Below are 22,047 nucleotides of genomic sequence, written 5' to 3'. Positions count from 1 at the left end.
TCCCAGATACTTGGGAGGCTGAGGGAAAAGAATCGCCTAAGCCCAAGAGCTGGAGGTTGCAGTGAGCTGTGATGTCACGGCACCCTACTGAGGGCAAAAAAGTGAGATTCCATCTCTTAAAGAAAAAGAATTGACAGGCAGCCCAATGTGGCTCAAAGGAGTAGGGCGCCAGCCCCATACACTGGAGGTGGTGGGTTTAAACCCAGCCCGGCCAAAAAAACTGCAAAACAAACAAACAAACAGAATTGAACTTTTTTTTTGAGACAGAGTCTCATTATGTTGCCCTCGGTAGAGTGCCCTAGCGTCATAGCTCACAGCAACCTCAAACTCTTGGGCTTAAGTGATTCTCTTGCCTCAGCCTCCTGAGTAGCTGGGACTACAGGTGCCCTCAACAATGCCCAGCTATTTTTTGGTTGCAGTTGTCATTGTTGTTTACCTAGCCTGGGACAGGTTGGAACCCGCTGCCCTCGGTGTATGTGGCTGGTGCCATAACCACTATGGTACGGGTGCTGAGCCTTTTTTTTTTTTTGCTGTTTTTGGCTGGGGCTGGGTTCGAACCCACCACCTCCAACATATGGGGCTGGTGCCATACTCCTTTGAGCCACAGGTTCATTTTTTTTTTTGAGACGGAGATTCAAGTTGTCACCCTAGATAGAGTACCTTGGTGTCATAGCTCACAGCAACCTCCAACTTGGGCTCAAGCAATCCTCTTGCTTCAGCTTTTGTATTTTTCATAGAGGGCGGTTTTACTTTTTGCTCAGGCAGGTCTTGAACTTCTGAGCTCAAGCAATCCATCCGCCTCGGCCTCCCAGAGTGCTAGGACTATTATAGGCGTGAGCCACCATGCCCGGCCACTTTTTTTTTTTTTGAGACGGTCTTACTTGGTCACCCTTGGTAGAGTACCATGGCCCCTTAGCTCACAGCAAACTCAAACTCTTGGGTTCAAGAGATTTTCTTGCCTCAGCCTCCCAAGTACCTGGAACTATAGTTACCCACCATAATGCCTGGCTATTTTTTAGAGATGCGGGTCCCACTCTGGCTCAGGCTGCTCTCGAACCTCTGAGCTCAGCCAATCCACCCGCCTCGGCCTCCCTAATTAATGATCTTTAAAAATTTTTATGGCACACCTAAGATGCTCTCATGGCATACCAGTTGAAAATCACTGGTCTAGGCCCAGCACGGTGGCTCACGCCTATAATCCTAGCACTCTGGGAGGCCGAGACAGGTGGACTGACTGAGCTCAAAGGTTCAAGACCAGCTCAAGCAAGACTCCTATCTCTAAAAAAAAAAAATTGCCAGGAATTGTGGCAGGCACCTGTAGTCCCAGTTAGTTGAGAGGCTGAAACCAGAGGATTGCCTGAGCTATGATGTCACAGCACTTTACTGAGGGCAACAAAATGAGACTCAAAAAAAAGAAAAAAAAAAGAAAGAACATCACTGGTCTCAACCAATCACGTATTTTTTACTCCCTCTACTAAAAAAATACAAGTGGCATTTATTACCTAAGGGTGTCCTCCAGAGATAGATTCATGGAAACATTCTAAGTATAAACTTATTATCCTTAAAGTTTTCTGTCCTAGCTTAGAAAAATGTTCATTTCTTAAATTCAAGTACTTATAATGCTAGACTAAGTTATTAAAGTTCCTGTCAATTTATACCTACCTCACAGGTTGTATTACTGGATCGCATGTTTGGTTCCAAATAATTCCTTTGAGATAACATTACTGTTTTAATACGTCTTTGAAGTTTTCCTATTTTTGCCTAGAAGAGAAAAACAAATATTAAATAGGGCTACCAAATAATATATCCTATAGAGATGGGGGGAAAATTATTTGCCAAAGTAGTTGGAGACCTAGGCATTTACCCAAATGAGAAATTTTCAGTGAGAAAAAGATTTAAATCACGTTTTATGCTTGTAGGATATTTAAGAATGGAAGAGAAGAACCTCAAACTTCTAATTGGTCTCTAATAAAATTAATGTTGGTACAAACACCCATCAGCAATAAGAGTAAAACAAAACAAAAAAATCCAAAAATGCTTGAAACAGATTGTGTGAGCTCTAATAAAGGATATACTTACAATGAAGAGAAATTGCCTATGGATTAAGTCTTCCAACTGACACAGAATGCCTAATAGTTATACAAGTATTTCTCAAAAGCAAATATTGCTAAGAAATAATAAACTCTATTGTCTATGGTATAGTCTTATGTTAGGCTCGTGGCCAGGAATCAGATTTGGGTTTCCCTTGCATGTTCTCCTTTTCTAATATGAAAGATACCACCAAATTTTACTTTTTAAAAGGACTCAAAAAAAATAAATAAATGAAATTAGAAACTTACGAAGAGTTCATCAGCTATTGCTTCATGTTTATTCATGCACTGTGTCTTCCCAATGCGCTCCTTCAATTCTTTCAGTTTATTATCAAATAGTTTGTAATTTATACTACAGATCTCCTGTCGAATCAAATGTCTGACCTAGAATTTTAAAATAAAAACCAAAACACCCCATGTTTCAAATTTAAAAACCATTTTCTACTTTTCCAAAATAGCTTGTTCTTTTCTGGATTTACTATAACCAATAAGACATACTTTATTTGTATTTGTATGTTTATATTTATATTGCTATACCATAAGTTTTATAAAACTTGAATATTAAACTCAACAGAACATATCCAATATTTAAATATTGGAAGTTAAACATGTTAGAAGTTATTCACATAGTGAAAATTTTAGTTTCCTACAGTGCCAGCTGAATTCCATAATACACATTATAGGAATAATTTAAAGACTGTGTCCCATTTATATATATATATATTTTTTTTTGTAGAGACAGAGTCTCACTTTATGGCCCTCGGTAGAGTGCGGTGGCCTCACACAGCTCACAGCAACCTCCAGCTCCTGGGCTTACGCGATTCTCTTGCCCAGCCTCCCGAGCAGCTGGGACTACAGGCGCCCGCCACAACGCCCGGCTATTTTTTGGTTGCAGTTTGGCCGGGGCCGGGTTTGAACCCGCCACCCTTGGCATATGGAGCCGGCGCCTTACGGACTGAGCCACAGGTGCCGCCCCCCATTTATATTTTTTAATAATATTAACTTATAGTTACTATTCCACAAAAAGGAACTCTACTTATCTGAAAAACAGAGCCTGATGAAAATGGTTCGCTGGTCTGTAATAGATACAGAACAAATTACACAACTTTGAGCCTTGACTTTACCATTAACAAGCTATATGATCTTTCAGAAGTTACATCATTTCTGAGTTTCACTTTCTTTGCCCAGAAATGGGTAGATAATACAATAAATGTCTGTTGAACAAGTCATCCCTAAGGATTTTTATAAGAACGCCGTAAAGTAATACGTAAAAAGAGCTCCAATAAAATAAAAAAAAAACTGAATTGATATGAGGGGAAATAAATATGCAAGATAATCACCATTAGTTGTATAATGTTTTCAGAGGAAGGCTTTCTTATTTGCTAAAACTGAAAGATGCCAGGGACACTATCTGGCATAATGCATGCTATTCTAACAGACTATAGTAGCTATCATATGAAATATGAATGTATTTTGTTATCTGGCTGTTTTCTTCAAAATAGACTGGCCCATTTTGGGGGAGAGTAACTAATCTCAATGCCCACTGATATGAATAGCTCTGCCAGGCCATACATTCAGAAATATTCACTGTAGTTTTCTTCGAAGTGCATATTCTCCCATAAGCAACTTTCACAACAGAATACATAATCAAATAATGACACCTGTCATAATACATTTTAGGTATTATGGTAATATTTAGGTATTATGGTAATATAGGTAATATTTATATCTTCCCCTGTTATCTTGTTTCAAGGTGCTCAAAATTGGAACACATAGTTCCCATGTTAAAACTCTTTTATAATAATATCACCTGACTAATTATGTATTCTTTAATTTTATTTGATTATTCCCAGGGTTTTTCCTTCTTGTTTCTTACTGTTCTCAAAATTGTCTACTTGACCTCTTCTGTACTGCTTCACTAACATTTTTTTCATGACTTCACAACATTATTAGACATGATTGTCATGGTTAACTTTCACAACTTTTAAATATCTGGTCAAGAAAATATCCATCTTATATGGATATGCCCATGATATATTATTATGTAAATAAACAGTCAGAAACACTAACTATTTTTATCTACAGCCATTACCTATTACCCATGTGTGGGTTTTATTGATCATTATATGCTTCTCAGTTCTCTGCCTGGGGTTAATATGTGAGGTCTGTACCCACATGAATCTTGGAGAAACATATCTACGTATTTTAAACATGGAGACGCTGTTTTGTACAGTGCTTCTCAAACTTCCCTAGTGAGGATGAACCATATGGGATACTTGTTAAAATCACAAATTCCTAGATCCCATTCTGGACCTACAAATCAATCTTCAGGAAAGAGGCCTATAAAGTTGTATAATTAACAGGCACTATAAATGATTCCTATCAGGTATGTCTGAGAAAACAGTAGCCTAAGACAACAGTCTTAAATGATTAGCTCAAGGCCAGGCTTGGTGGCTCATGCCTGTAGTCCCAGCACTGTGGGAGGCCGAGGCGGGTGGATTTCCTGAGTTTGGAGGTTCGAGACCAGTATGAGCAGGAGTGAGGCAGAGTGAAACCCCGTCTCTACTAAAAATAAAAAAGAAAATAAGGGGCGGGCATTGTAGCCGGCGCCTGTAATCCCAGCTAATTGGGAGACAAAGGGCAAGAGAATCGCTAAAGGAAGAAAAGAAAAAAAAAACAAAACACAACTTCAAACTAACAGGAGTGAAAGCCAGCTGAAATTGAAAGCAAAAATAAAAATTAAAAAAAAAAATTAAAAAAAGAATGATGAGCTCAAGAAACCACAATTTAAATAAGTACTTCTGGTGATTCAGATAGAGGCAGCTCCTTAAACTTAATTACTCTGGGTAAGTATCTACCAAGGGGTGATTCCTCTTGCATAGAAGGCACTGTTTCTCACTTAGTGTTAATACTCCTTATACAGAAGGAAGACAAAGACCAGGCATGGTGGTTCATGCCTGAAATCTTAGCATTCTGGGACACTGAGACAGGCTGATTGCTTGAGCTCAGGAATTTGAGACCAGTCTAAGAAAGAACAGAACCCCGGTCTCTACTAAAAATAGAAAAACTAGTCTAATGTTGTGGTGGGCACCTGTAGTCCTAACTACTTGGAAAACTAAAGCAAGAGGATGGCTTGAACCCAAGAGTTTGAGGTTGCTGTGAACTATGATGATGCCACAGAACTCAACTCAGGGTGACAGAGTGAGTCTGTGTCAAAAAAAAAAGGAGGTGGGGGGGACTGGGGCCCGAATCTCAGTGGTTTGGGCCCTGGCCACATGCACCCGGCACTGGGTTCCAACCCAGCTCGGGCCTGCTAAAACAAAAAGAAATATAGCCAGGCCTGTGGCAGGCGCCTGTAGTCCCAGCTACCTGGGAAGCTGAGGCAAGAGAATTGCTTGAGCCCAAGAGTTTGAGGTTGCTGTGAGCTATGGTGCCAAAGCACACTACCAGAGGCACCAAGTGAGACTTTGTGTCAATAAAAAAAAAAAAAAAAGAGAGAGAGGTTCGGCGCCTGTGGCTCAAGCTGCTAAGGTGCCAGCCACATATACCTGAGCTGGCGGGTTCAAATCCAGCCAAGGCCCACCAAACAACAATGATGGCTGCAACCAAAAAATAGCCAGGTGTTGTGGCAGGCGCCTGTAATCCCAGCTACTTGGGAGGTGGAGGCAGGAGAATCACTTGAGCCCAGGAGTTGGCGGTTGCTGTGAGTGGTGATACCACAGCACTCTACCCAGGGTGACAGTTTCAGACTCTGTCTCAAAAAAAAAAAAAAAAAAAAGAAAGAAGAAGAAGAAGGAAGACACAATAACTTCCATCAAATACATCATGAATGTGTTTTTCCAATGGTGCTGTGCCCAGCATTGTGGAGTCGGATGGAAGTCCTCATTGCAATTTGCAGATGGCAACCAAACTGGACAAAAATTTGGAGGAGATACAAACTCACAAATCTCCTTATCTGTCCCAACTTTGTAAGACAGTGGGTAGGGTGAATAACTTGGACTTTAGAGGAATAATCCTTTCACTTCAGTAATTTAACTGGGATTCACTCCAAGATCCTAACGATACCTCAAAAGGTAAGAGATCATAGCTCTAAGACTATCAGGAAGGAAGACTAATTTCAGAATGGAGGATCCTATCTCACTGCTATTCAAAGGTAAATACACAGATGTAGTTTATAGAGAGAATTGTTTAGACAGAAACAAGTGAGGAAAACCTAGTTATTTAGAGGTAATAGGTCCATATCAGAACTTATTTCAGATGCAGCTACTAATCAGTAGGAACAAGACACAGCTGGAATCCCTAACCTTTTTCTTGGATAACATGGTCCTTAGGCTCCATGCTTATCAAAATACTACCACCCCTACCTTGCCAACAGAACATTTACATAGTATTTATTATGTCTCCTTTGGTTTTGTGGGAAAAAAACCAAGAGATAGAAAGGGAAAAACTATTGACTCACCTTTTAAGCTCTGCATGAATCTTTCAAAAAGATTTTGTTTTATACACATTCATAGGATATATGACTATGTAACTATCATGGTGTATTTTAGAAAACATTAGATTTTTGTTTCTGAAACAGTTTGCAGGATAGTTTGAACCAGGAAATTTTGGTCCATTATAGCTGAGACATTTACCTACCACATAATGACTGTTAATGGTGGCATTGTAGTGGTAGTGATAATGAAAAAGATTATCAGAACAAGTCCTGGGGCGGTGCCTGTGGCTCAAAAGAGAAAGGCGCTGGCCCCATATGCCAAAGGTGATGGGTTTGAACCCAGCCCTGGCCAAACACTGCAAAAAAAAAAAAAAAAAAAAAAAGTCCTGATCACAGCCATTCTTTCAGTTCACTATACTTCAACTCAGAATTGATCAGACATGTATGGAAACAATGAGATGAAATGAGGTGAAAATGAAAGTAAGAATTACATTTAGTGATGCTATAAAGCAAAAAGTCAGATAATATACCTTATGTAAGTATAGAAATTAGGACAAATAAATTTGAATGCAGCAAGACTTTGCAATGGACTGCTGGGTTGTCTAAATCTATGAAGTAGTGGTCAATTGTGAAGAGGTGCACAAACAGATATATCTCCATATCAAAGAACTCCATGCCTAGTACAGAAGAGATCAGGTTGTTGAGTAAAGCTAAAGAAGTCACGCAGTATCTGACTCAGAGATACCTGAGAATAATATTGACTAAAAGCTCATTTCTGGAAAAGCACTCTACCTCCATATGATTCTCTATGAGATCATGTTCAAGAAACTAGAGATATTTTGGTAATTTAAACAATTATCTTTCCTTAATTTGTCATGCCAGCTTTGCATCAAATGAAAGTCATCTATAGTACGTATTTGTGGAGATCAATTAATTTTTACCATTTTTTTACTAGTCAAAGTAAGTTTTTGAAGCACATATTTAAACCCCAATATTTTACCTGTTCCAGCAATGCTGTTTGCCTTTCCAGAGCTACACAAATATTTTCATTAATTTGCTCTGTGGTTTTCATGCGCTTAACATTTTCTTTGTTTTCTGAAAATATCCTCTTCTTTTGATAATGGCCTTGGGGAAACAGAAAGATTAGAGATAAGGGGGATTTCTCTCATTTAGAGACTCTCTAAGCTTATGAAAAAACTAAGAAGTGACAATGGCAGCATTTTTTAGAATATGCAATGGCATATAAACATTCCCCCAAACTATTAAAGAAAAAATGAGTATCTAAGGCAGGGTTCTAGTCTCAGATGTACTCCTCCTTCAACCTTATTTAATATACACACTCCAATAAAAACTTAACAAAATTATAGGATTTAATTCCTTCTTACAGGTGGTGCCTGTAGTTCAGTGGTTAGGGCGCAGGCCAACGTGCTCCAGGGCTGGTGGATTTGAACCTGGCCCCAGCCTGCTAAACAAACAAACAAACAAAATAGCTAGGCATTGTGGCGGGCACCTGTGGTCCCAGCTACTTGGGAGGCTGAGGCAAGAGAATTGTTTAAGCCCAAGAGTTAGAGGTTGCTGTGAGCTGTGACACCACAGGATTCTACCAAGACTCTCCCCCCCACATAAAAAAAATCCTTTCTTATAGTTGTACATTACTTTTATAAACAGTTACTTACGCAGTATTACATAATTTTAATAGGAGATCCTATTATTGTAAGCAATTTTTAATTCATCTTGTTAAATGATTGCTCCATACCCTACATAATACAAAATATTTCCTGTGAAATCAGTTTTTTCTTTGATTTACTTAACTAAAATACACTACTTCTGTTTTTTTGAGACAGAGCCTCAAACTGTCACCCTGGGTAGAGTACAGTGGCATCACAGCTCACAGCAACCTCCAACTCCTGGGCTCAAGTGATTCTTTTGCCTCCGCCTCCCAAGTAGCTGGGATTACAGGTGCCTGCCACAATGCCGGCTATTGTTTTGGTTACAGCAGTCGTTGTTTGCTGACCCGGGCTGGATTCAAACCGACAGCTCAGGTGTATGTGGCTGGCACCTTAGCTGCTTGAGCCTCAGGCGCTGAGCCTAAAATACACTACTTCTAATGAAATGTAGTTTTAATATTTTAACAATGTTACAACCCCAAACTTCATTTGTTATTCTCTTTGTTTCTATTTTTCTCCCCCACACACATATGTATATGTATCCATATTATTATTTATCATCTTAGGCTCAGCAGATGATTGGCCAGGCATGGTGGTTCACACTTGTAATCTCAACATTTTAAGAGGCTAAGGTGTTGAGAATCACTGAGCCAAAGTGTTGGATGCTGCAGTTAAGCCCAAGAGTTTAAAGGTTGCTGTGAGCTGTGATATCACATCACTCTACCAAGGGCAACATAATGAGTCTCTGTCTCAAAAAAAAAGAAAGAAATGTAGGTGAAATGGACCAAAGAGTTGCTACGTCTATAAGCCACCTTTTGATCTTTTTGTGCTCTTAATAGAAAGTGAATGATTCCTTCTTTGCCAGAATTAACTTACCTTTTGATTTGATGGATACCTTTCCCCCTCCTCACCACAAATGGTTCAGAAAAGATATTCCGAACTGTTATCATTTACCTTTTTCCTGCCTGTATGTACACTACCTATCTGTGTATTTTAAGCTTTAAAATCCCCCCCCCCCGAGAAAATGACTATTTTAATTTCTCCAAAAGATGCCTAACACTTACTGTGGTTATTATCAGTATCAAGTGATAACTGCCACTTTGTGTCTTTACTTTCACAATTTGAAATGCTGGAATGACAGGTCCGACTGGATATGTCAGTTTTTAAAACATCAGCAGCACAGATGGAATTGACTGAATTCACCGAGAGGTATTTTCTCAACAGGCACAAAATTTGAGTCTGAACTTAAAATATTGTTGTTGTGCCTTTTATATAGGACTTTGAGTTGAAATTTGTTTCTGAGTGGGAAGCCATCTTGTCCATTCTCTTATCATCCAAAGTATTGGTTACTGTAGACTTTGGTATTTGAATTACATCACTTAATACACTGGGTTGAGAGCAAATAGATTTTAGAGCCTCTTCTAGTTCAAAAAAGGACCTTGTTACGGCTGCCTGATATTCAAAATGGTTTTCAGAATGGTTTTCAAAAGTGTTTCCTTTTGCCTCTTGTATAAAGAGTTTGCTGGGAGAATCTATTACTTTACTTGGCTTTTGATGTGGACACACATCTTGTTCATAAACATATTCCATTCCTATTTCTGAGTCAACAGTTTCTTCTAATGGTTTAATTAAATTCTGAGGGAATACTTCACTGCTCTGTAAGAATACCGAATTTCTGTTAGAGTCCAGTGAGGAAGCAACGTTTTCAGAATGTATACATTTGCTAGTTATGACACTGGTACTTAAATTCTGATTATTACTTGGAACATTATTCCCAGGAACATTACTCCCAATTGCTGTTATTTTCAGTGCTTCAGTGTTCTTCGACTTATTCAGAATCTCTATTTGCTTCTGGCAACTTGTAGGCATTGTTTTCTTGGCTTTTAATATCTTCCGTTTACTTTTATCTAGACTTGCCATCTCTCATATCCTGGAACTAAAGATATGATATTTAAATCCAGTTCCCTAGTGAATTAAAGTTATTTACATACAATATTAAAATAATATTGACACTATCTCTCCAGATGTAGATAATCACTTTATTAGAAATTATATACATTTTCATGTCACTGAAAACATACAAATAATTCCAACATTTTCTATAAACCTAAATTACATAAATTCAAATTTTATATTACTAGTAAGCTTATAGTTTACACTAAACCTGATGATTTATCTGACTACTTCTTATTTATCACTTCTGTGCTATAATCACTCACTTTTGATTTAATCACCCAAATAGGCCATAGTTTAAATAATCTAAAGATTACACTGCACTTCTTCATAAAAACAGACAATAAAGAAAGCTTTCAATAAAACATTCCATTTTCTATACATAGTGGTAGTACCTTTATAAGCTGTCCTAATGTTCAAGTTTCCATAATAAATGACACTATAGGAGTAATTCCCAATAGTCATAAATATAAAACAAGCACTAAGTTATATGACATTATGCTAGTTCGAATAAATGAGCCAATTTTTAAGCTTATCTTAAAGAAAAATCCAGTCTTAATTCTCATAATTTAAGAGAAATCTACTTTACATAACAGACAAAAATGTTAATGTTTATACCTATATCACCTTTGATCTGAATTGTAAGTATATGGTTTAAAAGAAAAGAATACTGCCAGATGGCAAGGCAATCAAAGGCCTAACGTTGCCTATAAGCACACATAATAGGTAAGTTATCGGATAAGCTTCAGAACACTTAACTAAACTCAGTCATAAATAACCCAGCCAAGGCTATATGAATTATATTTTCATTTGTCATTGTCTAGTTTTAATTGAAGTTTGCTTTTATTACTTTTTTTTTTTTTTTTTTTGAGACAGAGTATCAAGGTGTTGCCATGGGTAGAGTGCTGTGGCATCAAAGCTCACAGCAACCTCCAACTCTTGGGCTCAAGCAATCTTCTTGCCTCAGTTTTTCTAATTTTAGTAGAGACAGGGTCTTGCTTTTGCTCAGGCTGCTCTCCAACTCATGAGCTCAAGCAATCCACCGGCCTCAGCCTCCCAGACTGTTAGGATTACAGGCATGAGCCACGGCACCCAAGGCTTTTACTATATTCTTTTTATCCAATACATCATTTGATCAGGTACAATTCCAAGTTGTGTGAGACCTGAAGGATGAGACAATTATCTATTAAAAATTAGAAAAAACCGGCCCCATATGCCAGAGGTGGCAGGTTCAAACCCAGACCTGGCCAAAAACCGCAAAAAAAAAAAAAAAAGTCAAATTGGGGGCAGGGCCTGTGGCTCAAAGGAGTAGGGTACTGGCCCCATATGCTGGAGGCGGCGGGTTCAAACACAGCCCCGGCCAAAAACTGCAAAATAAATAAATAAATAAAAATAAAAATTAGAAAAAAAGGCCTGGAGCAGTGGCTCACACCTGTATTCCTAGCACTATGGGAGGTCAAGGTGAGTGCATAGCTTAAGATCACAGGTTCGAGACCAACCTGAGCAAAGGGAGGCAAGAGGATTGCTTGAGCCCAAGACTTTGAGGTTGCTGTGAGCTGTGACACCATGGCCCTCTACCGAGGGCAACATAATGAGACTCTATTCCCTGCCCCTGCAAAAAAAACCAACCCTGACTTTTATAACCATCACAAAATCCAACAAAATAGCAAAAGAATTCTATTTTTCCAGCTCGGTGCCTGTGTCTCAAGCGGCTAAGGCACCAGCCACATACACCTGAGCTGGCGGGTTCGAATCCAGCCCGGCCCGCCAAACAACAATGACGGCTGCAACCAAAAAAATAGCCAGGTGTTGTGGCGGGCGTCTGTGGTCCCAGCTACTTGGGAGGCTGAGGCAAGAGAATCGCTTAAGCCTAGGAGTTGGAGGTTGCTGTGAGCTGTGATTTCACAGCACTCTACCCAGGGCGACACCTTGAGGCTTTGTCTCAAAAAAAATAAAAAATAAATAAAATAAAATAAAAAAAAAGAATTCTATTTTTCCTATTTGAATGGATATTATTTGATTGCCTTTTGATGAATATAATTTTATATTACTTCCAATAGCAAAAATTGCGAAAAAGCAGATCTTTCCTCTACCACGGTGAAAGATATATTAGTTTGATAATCTAGATGCATAAATTAGTTTGATAACCAAAATGCCTAAAATAAGCAGCTTCACCTTAAAGCTTCTTGTTGATACTTCTACAACTTTGTGCCTTATAAACACTAATAATCTTTTCGTATTTCAAAGGCAGAATTCTATCGAAAAAGAAAATGTGTGCTGTGTTATTAATTCCTAAAAAGAGAAAAGTTCTACTTTGATTAGAAATCTGTGAAAATTGGAAATTGTTTTCCTGACTACCTTCTGGCTTCATACATTTCAAACTTGCTCTTCTACTATTTACATATTTCTGATGCCAGACCCCAAGGAACACATTCCCATCACAATGAGGCTAACAGGCAATATCACCTATTCCACAGTCAGCTATGAATCACAAAAACATCCGGCTAAACCCATTGTGAGTGTACCCCTAATCAGGAAAATGCCTGAAGCCACTTACTACCAGGTGACACAAAGGAGAAATTACAATAATCTTAAATAGCAACAGTTAAAATATCTTTTCTTAGGAAAACATCCAACCATGTGAACATAGTATTGCTATGGTCCTTCTAGGGGCCTCTGGAAGAAGATCAAACTAGCAAAAAGCCCTGAAACTGAAGCTTTGGGGGGAAGCTTTCTATATTTGACACCTACAAAAGACAAATAATACATATTGATTATGAAGTCTCTAATATACTGAAGCTCTTTGAACCATCGTTGCTCAACCAAACAAGTAAAATACTATTAACTTGCATTTACCTGTTTCTCCATCCCATATCTCCTCTCCCTCTTCCTCATCCTAATGTGATATATCCTAAATTTTGAGTTTATAAATCTATCACTTTTGGTATTTTCATTAAAATATCATATGTAAACAAAAGAGCATTTTTGTTTTTGAGCATTTTCTAATACTTGTTTCTTCATTCATATGTATGCCCAAAACTCATCCTTCTGGTTGTGTGTAACAATTTATTTTCATAGCAGTGTAATAACCCATTGGGTCAATATACCAAAATTTGTTTAGTCATCTATGAAGAATCTTCAGGTCATTTCAAGTTTTTCTTTTTTTTTTTTTTTTTTTTTTTTTTTTTTAATTTTTTTATTAAATCATAAGTGTATACAATGATATGATTATGGGGCATCATACACTCACTTCATAATCAAGTTTTTCTTGCTATTCTTACATTGACATTTCTGTTTTGAACACTGTATTTATTTATTTATTTTTTGATACAAAGTCTCACTCTGTTGCCCTTGGTAGAGTGCAGGCGTCACAGCTCACAGTAACCTCAAACTCTTGGGCTTAAGCGATTCTCTCACCTCAGCCTCCCAGCTAGCTGGGACTATAGGCACCTGCCACAATGCTGGGCTATTTTTCTGTTGCAGTTATTGTTGTTTAGCTGGCCCAGCCTGGGTTTGAACCCGCCAGCCTGTGCCCTACCCACTGAGAGCTATGGGCGCCGCCCTTGAACAGTTTTTGGTCGCAAGGTACCTATGTGTAAGCAATTTTTGAGTGTTTGCTGGGTAGTGGTAAGGTATACGTGTTCAACTTTTTGGGACAATTAAAGTTTCTGAAGGAAATACATATATGTTACTTAAGTCTGTGAATTTACTAAAGACCACTGAATTGTACACCATAGATGAGTTGTACAATATGTGAATTATTTTTTAACCTTTATGTGTGCACACGTCATACTTTATATACATAAACACGTATACATATACACATAGTATATGAGGTTCCTTCACATGCACATGTAGCAGTACTTCATTACTTTTTATTACTGAATAATATTCTACCATATGGATATGGAACATTTCACTTATTCATTAACTAGTGAACATTTTAGTTGTTTCAACTTTTTGGCTAATATAAATAATGCTATGAACACTCATGTACAAGTTTTTATGTGGGCCTATTTTCATTTTTCCTTTGGACTACATACACGGAGGGATAGAATTGTTTGGTCATACAGCAACTCTATATTTAACTTTTGAGGAAATGCCAGATTATTTTCCAAAGTATCTGCACCAATTGACATTTGCAACAAATGTGGATGAGAGTTCCAATTTTAATCCCTCATCACCAACTCTTGTTATTATCTACATCAGTATACGAGTCTATTGCAAGTGAAGTGGTGCCTCACAGTCATTTTGATTTAAATTACCCTGATGTCTGAGGATGCTGAGCATCTCTTCATGTGATTTCTGGAGACTTCTATATCTTCTTTGAAAAAAACATCCCATTTAAAAGTTACGTTATTTGGGCTTGGCTCCTGTAGCTCAGCAGCTAGGGTGCCAATCACATACACTAGGGCTGGTGTGTTCAAACCCGGCCTGGGCCTGCCAAACAACAATGACAACTGTAACAACAAGAAGAAATAGCCAAGCGTTGTGGCAGGCACCTGTAGTCCCAGTTACTCAGGAGGCTGAGGCAAGAGAATTGTTATGCCCAAGAGCCAGAAGATGCTGTGAGCTACGACACCACAGCACTCTACCGAGGGCAACATAGTGAGACTGTCTCAAAATACATACATGAATAAATAAATAAATGTTAGGTTATTTGCAGCTCTTTATATTTTCTACATTAAGGCCCTTGTAAGGTAGTATGATTTACAAACTTTCCCATTCTGTGGGTTATCTTTCAATTTCTCCATACTATCCTTTGAAAACCTTAAGTTTTAAATTTTGAAAAAGTCCATTTTATTTTTTCATCTGCTGCTTGTATTTTTGGTATCATTGCTAAGAAATCACTGCCCAATCCAAAGTCAAGATCTACCCTGTCCTAAAAGTTTCATAGTTTTATTGGCACTTATGTTTAGGTTTTTAATACATTTTCAGTTAATTTTTGTATATGATATGAAATAGGGGTCCACATTCATTCTGCATGAGGACATCCAGTTATTCTAGCACAATTTGAAAAGGCCACTCCTTCCCTCATTGAATTGTTTTGACAGTCTAGTAAAAAACAAATTCATTACACATGGGAAGGTTGGCTGGGCATAGTGGTATGTGTCTGGAATGTGCCTGTAGTCCCAGCTACTTGGAAGGCTGAAGTGGGATGATCATTTGCCCAGGAGTACAAATCCAGCCTGGGCAACATAGCAAGAAAATAAAACATAAATAAAAGGGAACATTTATTTTTGTATTTTGAATTCTTTTTTTTTTCTTTTTGAGACCGAGTCTCACTTTGTCACCCTCGGTAAAGTCCACAGCTCACAGCAACCTAAAACTCTTGGGCTTAAGCGATTCTCTTGCTTCAGCCTCCCGAGTAGCTGGGACTACAGGTGCTGGCCACAATGCCCAGCTTTTTTTTGTTGTTGTTGAAGTTGTCATTGCTGTTTTAGCTCGCAGGGGCCAGGTCCGAACCCACCACTCTTGGTATATGAGGCCTGCGTCCTACCCACTGAGCCACAGGCGCCACCCTATATTATGAATTCTAATCCACTGATCTACAGGTCTGTTTTCTTTTCTTTTTTTTTAATTAAATCATAGCTGTGTACATTAATGCAATCATTGGGTACAACGTGCTGGTTTTATATACAATTTGAAATATTTTCATCCAACTGGTTAACATAGCCTTCATGGCATTTTCTTAGCAATTGTGTTCAGACATTTATATTCTGCATTTAGTAATTTTCACCTGTACCCTTCTAAGATGCACTGTAGGTGTAGTCCCACCAATTCCCCTCCCTCCACCCATCCTTACCCCTCCCCCCTTGTCCCTTTCCCCATATTCTTAGGTTATAATTGGGTTATAGCTTTCATATGAAAGCTATAAATTAGTTTCATAGTAGGGCTGAGTACATTGGATACTTTTTCTTCCATTTTTGAGATACTTTGCTAAGAAGAATATATTCCAGCTCCATCCATGTAAACATAAAAGAGGTAAAGTCTCCATCTTTCTTTAAGGCTGCATAATATTCCATGATGTACATATACCACAATTTATTAATCCATTCATGGGTCGATGAGCACTTGGGCTTCTTCCATGACTTAGCAATTATGAATTGGGCTGCAATAAACATTTTGGTACAAATATATTTGTTATAATGTGATTTTTGGTCTTCTGGATGTATATCTAGTAGAGGAATTATAGGATTGAATGGCTGGTCTATTTTTAGATCTCTAAGTATTCTCCAAATATCTTTCCAAAAGGACTGTATTAGTTTGCATTCTCACCAGCAATGTAGAAGTGTTCCCTTTTCTCCACATCCACGCCAACATCTCTGGTTTTGGGATTTTGTTATGTGGGCTAATCTTACTGGAGTTAGATATCTCAAAGTAGTTTTGATTTGCATTTCTCTGATGATTAAGGATGGTGAGCATTATGAAAAAAAGGAAAAGTGTCTGTAGGCTTTGCGCCTGTCTTCTTGAGAGAAGTTCTCTTCAAGTCCCTTGCCCAGCCTGAGGTGGGATTAATTGTTCTTTTCTTGCTTATACATTTGAGTTCTCTGTGAATTCTGGTTATTAAACCTTTGTGGGAGATATAACTTGCAAATAAATATCTTCTCTCATTCTGAGGGCTGTCTGCTTGCTTTACTTACTGTGTTCTTGGCTGTGCAGAAGCTTTTTAGCTTCATCAGGTCCCAGTAGTGCGTTTTTGAGCCTTTTTTTTTTTTTATTTGCAGTTTTTGGCTGAAGCTGGGTTTGAACCTGCCACCTCTGGCATATGGGGTCAGTGCCCCAGTAGTGCGTTTTTGATGCTGCTTCAATTGCTTGCGGGGGGGGGGTCCTCCTCATAAAATATTTGCCCAGGCCGATTCCTTCAAGAGTTTTCCCTATACTTTCTTCTAGTATTTTTATAGTTTAAAGTCTTTAATCCAGTGAGAGTCTATCTTAGTTAAAGGTGAAAGGTGCGGGTTGAGTTTCAGTCTACAGGTCGTCAGCCAGTTCACCCAGCACCATTTGTTAAATAGGGAATCTTTTCCCCACTGAATATTTTTAATTGGCTTGTCAAAGATCAAATAATGGTAAGTAGCTGGGTTCATCTCCTGGTTCTCTATCTGTTCCATACATCTACATCTCTGTTTTTGTGCCAGTACCATGCTGTTTTGATCACAATTGACTTATGGTATAATCTGAGGTCTAGTAGCGTGATTCTTCCTGCTTTTTTTTTTATTTCTGAGTAATGTCTTGGCTATTTGAGAAGTTTTCTGATTCCATATAAAATGATATATTATTTTTTCAAGATCTTTAAATTGCATTAAAATTGGATTGCATTAAAATTGTATATTGCTTTGGGTAGTATGGACATTTTGACAATGTTGATGCTTCCCAGCCATGAGCATGGTATGTTTTTCCATTTGTTAACATCTTCAGCTATATTGTTTCTTAGAGTTTCATAGTTCTCTTTATAATGATCTTTCACATCCTTTGTCAGGTAAACTCCCAAATATTTCATCTTCCTTGGCACTACTGTGAACAGAATAGAGTCCTTGATCGTTTTTTCAGCTTGGCTATTGTTGGTACATATAAAGGCTACAGATTTATGAGTGTTGATTTTGTAACCTGACACATTGCTGTATTCCTTGATCATTTCTAAGAGTTTTCTAGTAGAATCCCTGGTGTTTCCAGATATACAATCATATCATCCGCGAAGAGTGAAAGTTTGATCTCTTCTGACCCTATATGGATAACCTTGATTGCCTTTTCTTCCCTAATTGCAATGGCTAAAACTTCCATTAAATGTTAAAGAGCAGTGGAGAGTTATGCAGATTGATTTGACTAGGACTCAACAATTCCAAAAAATGAATTGATAAAGAAAGGCATCATTCACAAAAGCTGAATTCAGTGTGATTAATCCTCCTTCATTTTTGCATTTTCAATAGCTTTCCTGTAATCTCAATTATCTTTACGCTGAATGTTCTGCCCCATTTGTTCTGCAAATATTTATGTCGCAGGTCATTTACTGGCTACAAGCAAATATGACAAAAATCACAATGAAAATAGCACTAAGTCTTAATCTTGAGAAACAGTCCAGGTGGATCTAACATTATTTTTCTAATGTGAACTATTCAGTATAACTTCCTTATATAAGTTTGATATCAGAGAAAGGTATGTCATAAAGTGAGCAACATGTGTTGGGTTATATTAGAAAGTTCATCTTCAGGCTCGATGCCTGTAGCTCAACAGCTAGGGCACCAGCCACATACACCAGGGCTGGCAGGTTCGAACCCAGCCAGACAACAATGACAACTACAACAAAAACATAGACAGGCATTGTGGTGGGTGCCTGTAGTCCAGTTACTTGGAAGGCACAGACAAGAGAATTGCTTAAGCCCAGGAGTTTTAGGTTGCTATGAGCTGTGACGCCACAGCACTCTACTGAGGGTGACAGAGTGAGACTCTGTCTGAACAAAATAAAAAGAAAGTTTGGGTGGTGCCTGTGGTTCAGTGGGTAGGGCACCGGCCGCATATACTGAGGGTGGTGGGTTCAAACCCAGCCTTAGCCAAACAACAACAACACCACCACAAATAGCTGGGCATAGTGGCAGGTGCCTATTAGTCCCAGATACTAGGGAGGCAAGAGAATCGCCTAAGCCCAGGAGTTGGAGGTTGCTGTGAGTTGTGATGCCACAGCACTCTACCAAGGGCGATAAAGTGAGACTCTGTCTCTACAAAAAAAAAAAAGAAGAAAGTTCATCTTAGGCACAGTAATATGGAAAGGTAGAAATCAGTTTTGTAAATGTAGTAGTATTTTGGCTCTGCGCTCATAGCACAGTGGTTACGGTGCCAGCCACATACACCAAGGTGGCAGGTTCAAACCTAGTGCCAGCTAAAACAACAATGATAACCGCAACAAAAAATAGCCAGGCATTGTGGTGGGCGCCTGTTGTAGTCCCAGCTACTTAGGAGGCTGAGGCAAGAGAATTGCTTAAGCCCAAGAGTTTGAGGTTGCTGTGAGCTGTTGATGCCGCAACACTCTACCACAGGTGATAGAATGAGACTCTGTCTCAACCAAAAAAAAAGTAGTAGGATTTTAACAGAAAAAGCAAAATAATTATTGCTTCCTGATTAGACACATCCTTGAACTTGCTTGCTAAAATGGAAAAAAGGGGGAAGATAGGAAGAAAATTGTTTATATTTTTAAGATATTAATACTGCTTGGTGCTAGTAGCTCAGTGAGTAGGGCGCCAGCCACACACACCAAGGCTGGCGGGTTCAAGCCCGGCCCCGCCTGCTAACAACAATGACAACTGCAACCAAAAACAGCCAGGCGTTGTGGCGGGGCCTCTGTCTGTAGTCCCAGCTACTTGGGAAGCTGAGGCAAAGAATCGCTTAAGCCCAAGAGTTTGAGGTTACTGTGAGCTGTGACGCCATGGCACTCTACTGAGGATGACATAGTGAGACTGTCTCAAAAAAACAAACAAACAAAAACCATATATATATAAATAACAATGAACTTCTAGTAAAAGTAGTCTTTTTTTTTTTTTAGAAAGCCCCACTTTGTTACCCTCGGTATAGTGCGGTGGTGTCATAGCTCACAACAACCTCAAACTCTTGGGTTTGCAACCGCAAACCGTTGCCTCAGCCTTCCTAGTAGCCGGGACTACAGGCGTTCGCCACAACGCCTCGCTAGTTTTAGAGACAAGGTCTCACTCTTGCTCAGACTGGCCTTGAACTCCTGAGTTCAAGCAAATCTATTGCCCCGGCCTCCCAAGTGCCGAAATTACAAGCGTGAGCCACAGCACCCAGTTTGGTTAAAGTAGTCTTTCCTCATTCAATCATAGCATCACGACAGGGGTAAACTCAATAGAGGAACAACATTGTAGCACATTACTCAGCATTTTATATTAACTCTGATGGTCCATTACCTACTTCATGACTACATGTACCAAGGACGCCTGGCGGAATTCAGTTAACGGTTCTGGCATTTGGTTCTTCAGATAAAAGATGACTAAGACAACTCGAGGAAATAAGGGAATACGATAATAAAGTCGGGAGTAGGAATTAAATCTCATTCGTTAGCTTGCCAAAGCCCTCTGGCGAAGACCAAGGTTTTACTTACTCGTCAAGGAAAAAGTAAAGAAAACCAACAACCCTGAGGCCAGTTCCCTCCGCAGCCCTGTCGGAAGCCAGCTCAACCACGGGACGCAACACTCTCCCACTTCGCCAGGGCTCCCCTCCGAAAGCGGTGTAGACGCTCCTTTCGCCCCTCACGGGTGACTTTGCAGCCAAGCCGGAGCCCCAGCGCTCCCGCGGACGCCTTTTATTCGGTGATCTCCGCCACGACCGCCCGGCTCGCCCAGGGCTCTGAAGGCTCCGCGGCTTCCCCTCACAGAGCGCAGGGCGTCTGCGAAACCGCCGCCCGCGCGGGGCCCCCGTCTGACCCCAACGTACCTTTAGCTACGCCGCGCCGGCAGCAGCTCTGCCCACAACCACTCAGAACAGCAACGGCGGCTCAGAATGGAGGTCCCCCCTGCACTCGCTCAAGTAAATCTCCTTCGGCCCACCCCTGCCTAGCCAATGGCAGGGCGAACGTGTGCCAGCCCAGCCAATCGGACACGAGCGTGAGGAGTGGGCGGGGATACATGTAAGGCGGGAAAGTGGAAGTCAGTTAAGGGCCACCCGCAATTAGTGTCCAGGAGCGCTTCCTCCCCGCAGTCCCGGGGCTTTCCTCTCCGGTCTCCCTGCACCACCCACCTTAACCCAGTGGCGGATGCAAGCGTCTTACTACGCCTTGGTTTTTTTTTGTTGTTCATTTGTATGAAAATTTGAACAGTTTTCGAAAATTATTGTCAAAAACGTTTATTTACAAAAACAAGCCCCCTAAAACACGTGCTTTACCGATGTGAAATTTTAAGATATTGTACTAAACTATAGCAACTTCAAACTCTTGGGCTGAAGCGATTCTCCTGCCTCAGCCTCCCAAATAGCTGGGATTACAATGCGCCCGCCACAACACCCGGCTACTTTTTTGTTGCAGCTGTCGTTGTTTAGCAGGCCTAGGACGGGTTCGAACCCACCAAGCTCCGATGTATGTGGCCGGTGCCCTAACCACGGAGCTACGGTCGCCGAGCCTAAACATTTATGTATTTATTTATTTTGAGGCAGAGTCCAGCTCAGGATTGAGTGCTGTGTGACATCAGACTAGCTCACAGCACCCTCAAACTCCGGGGCTTAAGCAACCCTCCTGCCTCAGCCTCCTGAGTAGCTGGGACTACAGGCTAGTGCCAGGACGCCAGGCAAATTCTTTCTCTTTATAATACAGGCAGGTCATTCTCTTGCTCAGGCTGGTTTCAAACTGGCGCCCGCCACGACGCCTGGCTATTTTTTGGTTGTAGTTGTCATTGTTTGGCAGGCCGGCCGTATTCCAACCCGCCAGCTCTGGTGTATGTGGCCGGGGCCTTAGCCCCTGAGAATAGCTCTCTTAATGGTTATCCAGGGTTCACTCAATAGGCGCTCAATTGTTTGTCATTGTGTGCTCTCTGTGTGGGAAGTGCAGGAAATACAACCATCCTAACCTGGACTAGTCACTTCCAGCTACCAGAAAAATGAGTCAGAGTCAAACTGCAATGCTAAATCACTAACAGAATCCCATCTTCTAATCCATTAGATTCTTCATCTCCAGATATTAGGGTATTAAATGTCAATACTATTTTAACAGTAATATGAAGATGTTATTTACTTTTTCCATTTTTTCAGTCAGGAGAGTTCCAGGGAATTTTCCAGAAGCTGCTAGAAAATTGATGTGTGCTATTAGAACGGATTGAATGCAGAAGCAGATAAGAGAATCTGTCTTACCTCAAACATTAAGGAAACTGGCAAAAATGTAAAACTACCTTATTGTGACTAGTGTTGT

The 22,047-nt window shown here is 39.8% G+C and overlaps 1 protein-coding gene across 1 annotated transcript in view; it reads right to left on the bottom strand.

The window, feature by feature from the left end:
- Positions 1–22,047, bottom strand: part of ATF7IP2 (activating transcription factor 7 interacting protein 2) — a 243,054-nt gene that overhangs the window by 2,215 nt on the left and 218,792 nt on the right. The window contains exons 10-12 of the mRNA XM_053556334.1: positions 7,526–7,650; positions 2,340–2,474; positions 1,663–1,761 (exon numbers count right to left, since the gene is read on the bottom strand). Of these exons, the coding sequence (XP_053412309.1) occupies positions 1,663–1,761; positions 2,340–2,474; positions 7,526–7,650 (359 nt within the window). The remainder of the gene's footprint in view (positions 1–1,662; positions 1,762–2,339; positions 2,475–7,525; positions 7,651–22,047) is intronic.

This window comes from Nycticebus coucang, chromosome 12 (genome assembly GCF_027406575.1).
Source record: "Nycticebus coucang isolate mNycCou1 chromosome 12, mNycCou1.pri, whole genome shotgun sequence".
Taxonomy (NCBI): domain Eukaryota; kingdom Metazoa; phylum Chordata; class Mammalia; order Primates; family Lorisidae; genus Nycticebus; species Nycticebus coucang.
Note: the sequence above shows the minus strand (reverse complement) of the source record. Positions and strands in the feature narration are given on the sequence as shown.